General features: G+C 44.8%; 1 protein-coding gene across 1 annotated transcript; it reads right to left on the reverse strand.

Annotated features, from left to right (window-relative positions):
* Positions 1-1,096: 1,096 nt before the first annotated feature.
* SPTSSB (serine palmitoyltransferase, small subunit B) lies at positions 1,097-1,339 on the reverse strand. Its single transcript, XM_009870609.1, has one exon. The coding sequence runs from the start codon at positions 1,337-1,339 to the stop codon at positions 1,097-1,099; it is 243 nt and encodes an 80-aa protein (XP_009868911.1).
* Between the last annotated feature and the right edge of the window lie 8,898 nt (positions 1,340-10,237).

Raw genomic sequence — 10,237 nt, forward strand, 5'->3', positions numbered from 1 at the left:
AGAAGTGAAGAGGGTTTTTTTTTAATCCTATAGCTGTGCAAACATAATTTGAAAGCTATTTGCATTTTGCACCTTTCACTTCTAGTAACATAGCATCAGCTGTTAGATACATGCACTGTACAGCTTTGAGTTATGATTTGGCATTAACATTTGATTTAGGTGTAGAGTGAAAGCCAAACAAACCTCCCTTTGTCCAATAAACTCCCCCCAGGCGATTATAATAAATCTAATTCCTTCTTTATAATGGAGATATCTTTAAGTACTCAGGCTTCCCTGCAGTTATTAAAATATTCCTTTCACTCTATTTTCTAGATCATCTTCCTCTGGTGCAGACGTGCACTTTGCTTGCCTTGGTGAATGGGAGCAGAAAGAAAAGATCTCTCAGTTTTCTATCAAAGAAGGCCGGAGTGCACTGAAACAGAGCCAGTTCTCTTTCTTTCTGTCATTTTCAGTAAACTGCAAGATTATTTATAGTATGAGGTTTTTTTTTACTGCCTTAGACCATCTAAAATCAGATGCAGCAACTTGGCTGCAAAAAGTTGGATTCGCCTTCCTACTGTTGCTTTCTCTTCTTGCTGCCTCTCCCATCCATTAAAACCCAGAAAGTGATAACCAGCCAGGCATTAGTACTTGAACCATGCTGTGTTTTAGACTCTTCTCCTTATATTCTCTAACTTGAGGGAAAGAAGGCAAAGTACATTTTACTGCTGCCCTTGGTTAGCAGCATTTCTTTGTGTATAATGAGCATATTCCTTCTCCTCCTTGCAGCCACCATAAACAGTCTTTGCTGCTCCCTGCATGCCGGTGTGATTAAGTTAGGGTGCTGAAAGTTGAATATTAGGTCAATGCGGTGTGCCGGGTGATGCGTTTCATTATCACAGAGCAAAAGCTGGCCCGTGTTTCGTTTAACGGGGACTGTGCAGCCAGTGGCCAGGGCGTTATCTGGGTGTTCAGCTCTGGTGATGAAGCAAGCCGTGTTTTGTACAGGAAAGCTTATTTTCGTAACTGCAGGCCCGCTTCAGAATCAATACACTAAACTGAAGGGGACGTTGCATTTCACACGGTGGAAGAGCTGCCAATCGCTTCTCAGGCGAGTTCAGTTCATGATGGAAACTGTGCTTTCGGGCTGGCCTCCAAAGATCTGGGAGAAGAACTCAAAGGCCAGGCGGACGTGGATGGGGACGAAGACGTAAGCCGCATAGACCACCATAGCGAAAACAGTCACGGTGATGGTGTGGAACACGGATTGCTCCCAGGGCTCCAGCGTGTAGCTGCAGGTGATGAGCAGGTACTGGTAGTACAGCCAGTAGATAGAATCCTTCACGCGCTTCACATCCATCTTCAGCCTTCAGTGGGTTTGAGAGGATGACCTGGAACGACAGAGAAGTCTTGGATTTCAGCTGCAGTGGAAAGAAAGACCTGGAGCTAAACAAAATGAGGTGGTGTCCGTCAAGTTTGATACCACATATCATTGTTACATAAAATAAAGTTCAAACAGAAATAACACATCGGTGCCATCACCAGGTTCTGCTGCCCCAGAGCAGAGGAAAACAATCTTTAACTCTAGCAACTGCTGCTTGCAGTTATTAAAGCTCTATCAGCCGGGCACTCACCATTCGTCTGAGTACAAGGGTGCTTTGCTACTCGTTCTGCAGGAGGAATTAAAACCACATCAGCTTACAAAGGCACAGGGTTCTTGTGGAAGTTGGGGAGATAGGCACTGAAAAGGGAAGGCTTTGGGCCAGCTTCTGTAAAGACTCATACGCTTTGGAATAAAGGTGAGATTAAAAGAACTGCTCTGTAAAAGCTCCTCTGCTTACTTCTGATAACAATTTTTATTATTCTGTGATTGGCTGGCGTAAAGAAAAGACAAGCTATGAAAGGGAGAGAAAAAAGTAATCTCAAATAGCATAAGAAGTTTTGTTTGAGTATTTAATGGAAGTTACAAGTCTAGGAAAGCTCTTCCTCTCAGGTAATACCTTTAGGCATTCATTGTTCCTGTCTCCACACTGAAAGGAGAGTGGCTGAGAAAGTATTAACTAGGAGATAGGTTTTTGCCTTCCACTGCTGTTTTTTAAAACTGCTTTCCAGGATTTTAAATAATCTTTAAATTCAGGCTGAAAACACCTACTTAGAAAAAATACAGAGACAGAATGATAAGCAACTGCATGAGGCATCAGAGAGGGACTCCTTTATTTTGTTGGGGGTTGAGTTTCAGGACACACATGCGGACCAGGTCAGCTCACAGTGTAAGGGAAACCAGTAGCTTTTAGTTCTGCTGGAAGACTCCCAGTTTATCATTTTGTTCTATGTTTCTGCTGCCTAAAACACCAGGAACAGAAACGCTCGGACACGTCACGTCCCTCCAGCCTTTTGTGTTTATAGTGAGTTTGGTGCAACAGAAATTTTCTGTCCCTCATAAGAACCAGCACTAAGGGAGCACTGGAAAATTTGTAGCCTGGAATTAAAATAACCATGGGCCACTGGTATAGGTCAAATATATCGCAGTATTCCGTGGTTTACTGCCTCTGCAGGCTGTACAGTGTATTCTGGTGGTATGTGTGTATTTACCAAGACAATTTCCCAACGAAAAGGATCCCTGTTTTTTTGTTTTGTTGTTTTTTTTTTTTTAACACCTTTAGTTCAGTTACAGATGTGTACCATTCGTGTCTGGTGGATGCGCTGAAGCGTGCACACCCTCACAGATCACATTTCTCCATCTTTCTTCCTTTAGGTCACTGGTGCTGCCACTTCAACAATTCCACATCACATTGCAAACGGAGCATCCTGCCAGACTAGCTCACACCTCACCGTCCGGAGATGCTGTAAAGGTAGACTTTTTGCCCCTTCTTCTTTGGGAAAGCAACAACTGCGGGCTCACCCTGAGCGTGGCAGGCTGCCTGGCTGACCGGGCACTCCAATCGTCCATCCCATGCTGTTGATAAAGGAGCTGACGGCCTTGGCTCCCCCTCCTTCATCCAAGTGCTGGCTCTTCTCCTGGTGTTTCTCCTCCCAGGCCTGGCTTCCCATCCAGACCTCCTCACCTCTGTTCCCCTGTCACTCCTCAGCTCTCAGCACCCCCATGAACACAGCCTCTTTGCTGGCAATGAGCGCAGTGAAACTGTAAACACTGTGCATTAAAAAGGAGACTTGCAGATTTTTACGCAGAAAAATTTCTGTACATGCCCCATCACCCATCCAGCCTTCACTTCTTCTGTGTCCTCCAACCATCAGTCCTTCCCCGCTGTATCTTCTTTCCCCTCCTTCTCCCAAAGCAGTGTTTCCTTCACTTTCCTCTTCCCTACATCTCCTAGACCAAGAGGCTGCCCACAATTTTTTTGAGGGAGCAGATCACTTCCATTTTAAATCTAGCAGTGACTGTCTTTGCTGTCAACAGCTTTGCTTGCAAGGGTACAGGCTGGGGGGAAAGGTCACTACTGGTTTCTGTCCTGGTATGAATGGGTGATAGATTCCTTTCAGATAATTTAAGGCAGAACTCAAGAGAGGCTTTAAAGCTCTGTAAATATTGCAAAGCCTGCAATAAAAACGTCACAGCTGGCAAACTGTGTCTTATTGGAAGCCAAAAGCATCTCTATTTATAACTTCTGCAAAAAAACCCAAACCAACACAACAGCATTTTTCAACGAAGAGGTTAAGCCCTTTCCTATATAATTGAAAGGAAAATGATAAGGGCCCACTCAGACTATCTAGGATTATGGTGTTTACACTGGGGTTATACCCATGCTAGTTAAGCTCATACCCTTCTTAGGTAAATATCTGTTAAGCCTGACAGCTGCACAGAGAAACTGCAAGGTTGGAGTTGCAGTGCCTGCTGTGGGTGTTTAAGGCTATGAGGTTATCAGCAGGATGCTGCAGGAGTTTTGAGGAGACTGATCCCAGGCTAATGGAAGTTTCTGCCCACAGCAGCACATGCACTTGTATATCTCAATACAGAGCTGGGGTAGGGAACAGCCACAGACAGGAAAACACATTCCCCAGGCTGACGTTACCGATATTAGACCAGTCTACCAGGCTGCAGACTCGCTGCTATCACTTACTAGACTTCGCTGTTTTGGAGGGATGCATGAATAAAGCATGACATAAATAAAAACAAGGAGACCTTTTGATTTAGACCAAAGACCTTGTTACACTTGCTCCAGCCTGGGGATTGCATTTCCATTCTGCTTGGTCACCAAGTCCTAGCAGCCACCCTTTACCGCTTCGGTTCTTCCCATCCTCGGCACGGGGGGATAACCCCATCCCTGGGCACTCAGACCCATCAGTAATGGGACTCCCTGGACTACCAGCAGGAACATGAGCTGTCTTAACGTAGAGGATTCGCAGTGTCCAAATGAATGATAGAGGCTGAGATAAGTAAAAGGCAGTCCAATTATGCTCTTTGTCTTCACCGCTAACACACTTCCACTGCATTTAATCTACGCAGAGGCTTTCTCTGTTAACAGGACTCTCTTGGAAATGCAGCAAGCATGAGGAGCATCTTGGGATCATGCAGCTCTAGATGCATAATTTATAAAAGGAAAACATAGGAGGGAAGTAAAAAAAAAAACAAAAAAAACCCAAAACAAAACCCAAACCAACGAACAAACCATCTTAAATGAGCTGCTTAGTCAATGAGATACAAGAATCCACTGTATTACTGTGACACAGATACCCCAATTGCATTAATTCAAGGCCAGTTGTAAGCATAAGCAATAATGCAAAGCTCCGGGGTCTGGGGCAGCCCAACAACCAGCCTAATTACCTCGGAGCAATGATCAAAGGGAATGGCAGATCACTAGATAAACAGAAACTCTTGAGGCTAAAAATTCTGTATTTTAAGCAGAACTTGTCCTAGAGAGGCTTCCACTTATATTTTTAAGCATTACTGGGGTTTATTACATTAATGTCCCAATCAGCTGATGGTCTGAGTTGAAAGGGCCCTGTGTTATTAGCTCATCAGTTCCCAATATTCCAGAACAGGACATAATTTGCTATTACACAATTTAAACCTAGAACTCAATTTGTCTACCAATTTGAATTCAAATATTCAGTTGTGTTCTGGAAATGCCTTCCTGTTTAGAGGCTGTGGGACTGTTACAAACAGCTGTGAGTGTCATGAATAGAATTTGACTTCTGAAGCCATTAAGCAATATTCAAATTATTTTCAGAAAAAAAAACCCCAACACAGAACAAAACAAACCACACACAACAAAAAAAAAACACAACAAAAAACCAAGCAGAGAAACCTGCAAAGCAGCCTTTATCACTATAAGTGGCAACTTGATTTTCTTGCTTGTTGACACATGTCTCTGATTAGGGCAGCTAAAAAGATAAATCATTATAAAAAAATATAAAGTCCTAGGTTTCATTTAAAAGCATGCCTAATCTCAAAAATTTCTGTCACCTTAGTTCCCAGTGGCAGAGCTAGTGGTTGGAGTTGTAACCTGAAAAATGCAAGTGTTAGGTACTTAATCATGTCTGCACAGCACACGGCAAAACGCACCTGCTGGGAAATTCCTGGGGAAATAAACATTCTTGCAGGGGAACGGGGATAGACTAGTTTCCAAAGGTATGCGTTTTACACCCTCAGCAGGAGGCTTTGGGTGACTTACACCGAGGCAAGGGATTTCCAACAGGATTTCAGGTCTAGATAAATTTATCTACAGCAGAGAAAACCAAACCCTGGAGCTGGAGCTGGTCCCATGATCATTAAACAGGTGGTCTCTGATGCTTTGAATACAAAGTAGGGCCAAGTGCTATAAAACAAGGTAGGAAAGAAAACCAAGCAACCAATCAATCCATCCCCCACATGCATTTGTTTAATTAGCCTAAGGGACTAATTAATTAGTCCCTAAGGGACTGCACTCCTGCAGAAGCTAAAGCAAAATTCCACCACAAGCTCCTGAGGCTTGTATTTGGTCTCGTATGCAAGACGCACAACCTGCAGGCTCCAAATGACAGCTGTGACAAGGCAAAGTGCAATAATAATTTTAAAGTTGTCCAATATGTAAATAATGTCAGCTATGAGAAGAGGAATGGGTAGTCATCCTCCTTGGGTAATATATATCCTCCTGCAAAATATTTATCATCCCGCAAGTTCTTCTTCCGCAATTCACCTTACTTCTTTGCAATTTTATTGTGTTAAGTGGGCTTGCTCTGCTGTTACTCAGACAGAACATCCCAATTCATCCAAGGCACTCGTCTGCCTTAATGGTAAGAGAACTCTGGGATGAACCCATTGATTACAGACCAGTAAGTGCCAATAGAACGACAAAGGGATTCACTTCCCAGCCCATCATGCATTTGCTTTCATCTATTTTATTTAGTGAGCTCCAAGCGTAGTGCATAAGGAATGAAGTACAGGTGCTGTGGCACCTGTAACCGGGAAGAAATCATGAAGAAATTTAGATGAGGCAGCAGTTGAAAATTGTGCCGAGAACGCAAACGACAACATTTCCTGGGGACGCCTTCTCAGTCTGCTCCTCTAGCACTTCTGTGCTGCTCAGATTCCCCGATCGCAGCGTGGCCCCTGGCCACATAGCATCAGCTCAGCCTAGAGAGCTGCCTCTTACCTCCTGACAAGTCAAACCCTCAGGTTACTGTAGTACGTACACATGGAGCTTACTGTAGTACTTAAAAAGGGAGGTTTAAATATACCCTGAAGCTTGTTTTAACAGGGAGGCAATGCCAGACAAACAACGTGAATGATGACAGGAGCAACCATCCCAGCATACCTCACACTATGGACAATTATACACCATTAAAAAAAAGTCTTAATAAACCCTCTCTAATTCTGGAGTAAAAAACCAAAATTGCACAGCAGCAGTGAGGCCGTCTCTGGTTTCTCTTCCTCAGCATTCATCTTCCTGAAGCAGCACCTCACCACACGCTTGGTCCTGCATTACTGCCAGCAACTGCGCTACAGGAATGATAAACCCTTCTTATGTACATGGCCTTGCCATCATCCGTGCAAAACCAGAATGAAGTCGAGACCTGGTAAAATTTTATTGCTGTACATGACTCAGACGTTTGCATGTGGGTGAACATGGTTCAACTGCACCTATTGGGTGGGGTTTTCTCCAAGAAAAAAAAGTCTTCCAGGAGTGGAAAAATACTTCAGGAGTGGAAATGCTAAGGCAGAAAAGGCAATGGCATTTTCAGCCATGTTTCTGATTTACCTTGCTCAGAAGGATGAACTTCAGCAGCTTCCTACTATGTCAACACCAACTCTCTTTCTTGCCGCCCTTAGCAGTAGCACATAGGTGCTATTATGTTTCTTTTAAATGGAAAACGTTGCATAATGCATACAAGGCTCGGGAGTCTAGCAATGGCTTTTCCCTGTTGACTAAAAGATTTCCTTTTACCTTTGGTAGCTTCAAACAAGGCAGCAAAAACACACATCGAGTGGCATTACAGGAGTGGCAGTGCCACGCCTGCACAAGATGTGACCCAGACTTCCTCCTCTCGAGCTCCAAACACAAACTTAGTCCTCACATGTGTGCTCCTTCAGCAGCTCTTCAACAACACTGTGGTCCCAGGCACTGCTCTGATGCTCTAATTTAGCTGCATCTCTAACGGGACCCAGTGGATTCTTGTCTTCTTAAGAACGGAGAGGATGATCTGCAGCACCCACAGGGATCTCCTTCGAGAGAGGCTTCCAACCATTCAAGGAACAGCAGCTGGAAGCAGTGAATGTGTAAAGTGATTTCATGCCTTAACTGCTCCCTGAAAACTGTAAGCTACACCTAGCAGTGGAAAAAAAAAAAAAGGGGGGGAGAAAAAAATCAACTCCCCCTAACTCTGAAGCCTGGCAGATTTATTGGCACACTCTCCTTTCTCTCCTCAGGCACAGAGGAAGATGCACCTTCTCGATATTAAAAGCATTCTTGAAGCAGCTCTGTCCCATTTTCTTCCCAGGCCAACTGAATTTTTCAAAGAATTGCCTGTTCTTCCCTCCTCTGAAGTTTCCTTAGACACTTTCTTACGTAAGTAGCTGCTTTTTACAATTTACATACAAACTTTTTGAGCTTTCTCTGGGCTGAGCATGTTCTACGTTGAGTCCTTCTCCTGTGACAGGACCTGCACACTGGGGCAGAACCAGCCGGTGGTGATGAATAAATCAGCAAGAGGAAATTTCAGGCCAAGCTTTCCCTGTATTTTCAGGGCAAGCACAATTTATTAAAAGGGTTTTGAACAGAACCAGTTCCCAAACAAGACCTCATATTTGTGACTAGACACCAGCACCGAGTTTAAGTTGCAAAGACTTAAAAATGGGGAATACTTGAGGAACTGTTGCAGGAAGTACCTTAAAGAGGTTTTGGCTTTGGTCTTGGTGACAAGCCTTAGTTCCCGTGAGACTTTTCAGATCTGGGACATTAGCTAGATCCTTCGAGGGGACTTAGAAAACTTGAAAGTTCAAAAGGTTGTGCAAACACATCACTCTACAAACAGAATACCTAAGATGTTTGGGCTCTACAAAAAGAGCTACTTTCACATGTAGTTCCCTCTGTTCAGACTTCTTTGCTTTGCTCCAAGTCATTTCTGAAGCAGCTGAAAATAATAGCTGGCCTTGGACACATGTAATACCATGAGAAGGTGAATGCTCTCATAGTTATGACAGGTATTAGTGGAAAACAGGTATCAAGCTCTTGTGCAAGTGCACCTCCTTTGAGATCTAATGAAAGGAAACTGTTGCACCATGCCAGCTACTGGTCTAAAATGGGAAAAGAAAAATGAGGTGAGATACTTGTAACAGATAAGAAGTAAAAAAAAAAAAAGGAGGTTCACATTTGTCACAGAAACTGATTTAACCCCATACATGCAGTAAGAAACAACTTCCTTGAAAGCCACTTCATCCCTATGAGCAAACAGTTTTGACCACAGGACACCATTGATCTAGCAGAAGAGCCCTCAATCATGGGGAGAGAAAAGCCACCGTTAATTTTTTGGAGGGGAGAACACAAGAAAGACTCCTGTCAGGTCACAGGACACGACAAGGCTCTTTGCAACACTGCTGTGCCAATTTCTCCCTAAAAGCAGTAGGGACTGAGTGTTTAACTAAAGCAGACAGCATGGGAGAGAAAGGAGGTCTCCAGAGTGACCTGCTGACATCTCAAGTGCTTTGCACATGCCTAGATACACACCATGGGAGCCTTGGGAGCCGAGAACCTGCTAAGTGGGACAAGGTGGGTTCTCCTACACAGGCGGAGCCCTGTGTCACAGCCCAATGGCGTGGGCTCCTCTGGGGAATACTCACCTGGCTCTACACCGGGAGCGTGGCCTGGCTTGTAGTACAATTACTACATGAATTAAAAGCTCGGTAAAAACTGGATTGTCAGAACCTAGTCCTGAGCAAGGGTTGCTTTTTCCTATCAGCCAGCTGGAGCACCCGAGCCTTGGTGCCACACACCACATCACACATCCTGGACACTTTTTGGGCACAAGGGTGATAGAGCAAGTATTCCCACAGCCCTGGGCTGCCCTCCAGACACCCCTTCTCCACACCTCCCGTCACTGCTGGATGAACATACATGCTCTGTGCAGAGCTTCCCTGTATCTCTGCCAAAACCACACCATCTAAAAACTACTGCAAGGACTCACTGAACTGCTCTCAAGACATAGTTACTTGTGCCATACCCATGAGCAAAACACAAGCATCCTCATTCCTAGAGCATTTTAAAATACACAGTCCAAGAAACACCACACGTGCTGATTGAACAGTAACATTATTTACAGGGATTCTCCTCTGTACCATCCCAACTCCACTTACACAACAGGGAGGTACTCTCGCACCTGCTTCACACTGAAGGATTCCTGGAAGCAACCAGCAACCCTGAGAAAACCAAAGTGCAGAAACCTGCAAACAGGGAGCATTGCCCACACCAGTACGAGTAGCACCTTCACCTCCCCTCCTCCATTGCTTCTCACCTACTCCAGACTTTTCACTGCTGAGTGTTCACCTCGTTTTCAGTGAGCCCCATCTTCCCCACAGCTGCGCCAGCAACAACATCTGGAAAAAATCTCTGGCTTTAGGTCTGCAGCAACAAGTCCAGAGAGAGACCTGCCGGGGGCTGGAGGTCCTTCTGCAAAACCGCCACCCACCAGCACCTCCAGCAGAACAAATTCTGGAGCTGGTTCCGCCGCTGCTGGCCCCGCTCCAAGGCCTTTTTTTCCTCCGGCGCTTCTCCCCGAGCTGCTTGCGAGCCGCCTATGCCGGCGCAGGCTCCGCCAAGGTCAC

The sequence above is a fragment of the Apaloderma vittatum genome, unplaced genomic scaffold (assembly GCF_000703405.1).
Source record: "Apaloderma vittatum isolate BGI_N311 unplaced genomic scaffold, ASM70340v1 scaffold31765, whole genome shotgun sequence".
Classification (NCBI taxonomy): domain Eukaryota; kingdom Metazoa; phylum Chordata; class Aves; order Trogoniformes; family Trogonidae; genus Apaloderma; species Apaloderma vittatum.

Excerpts from the sequence above, each read along its gene's own strand:
- SPTSSB (XM_009870609.1), bottom strand. The coding sequence starts at position 1,339 with ATGGATGTGAAGCGCGTGAAGGATTCTATCTACTGGCTGTACTACCAG.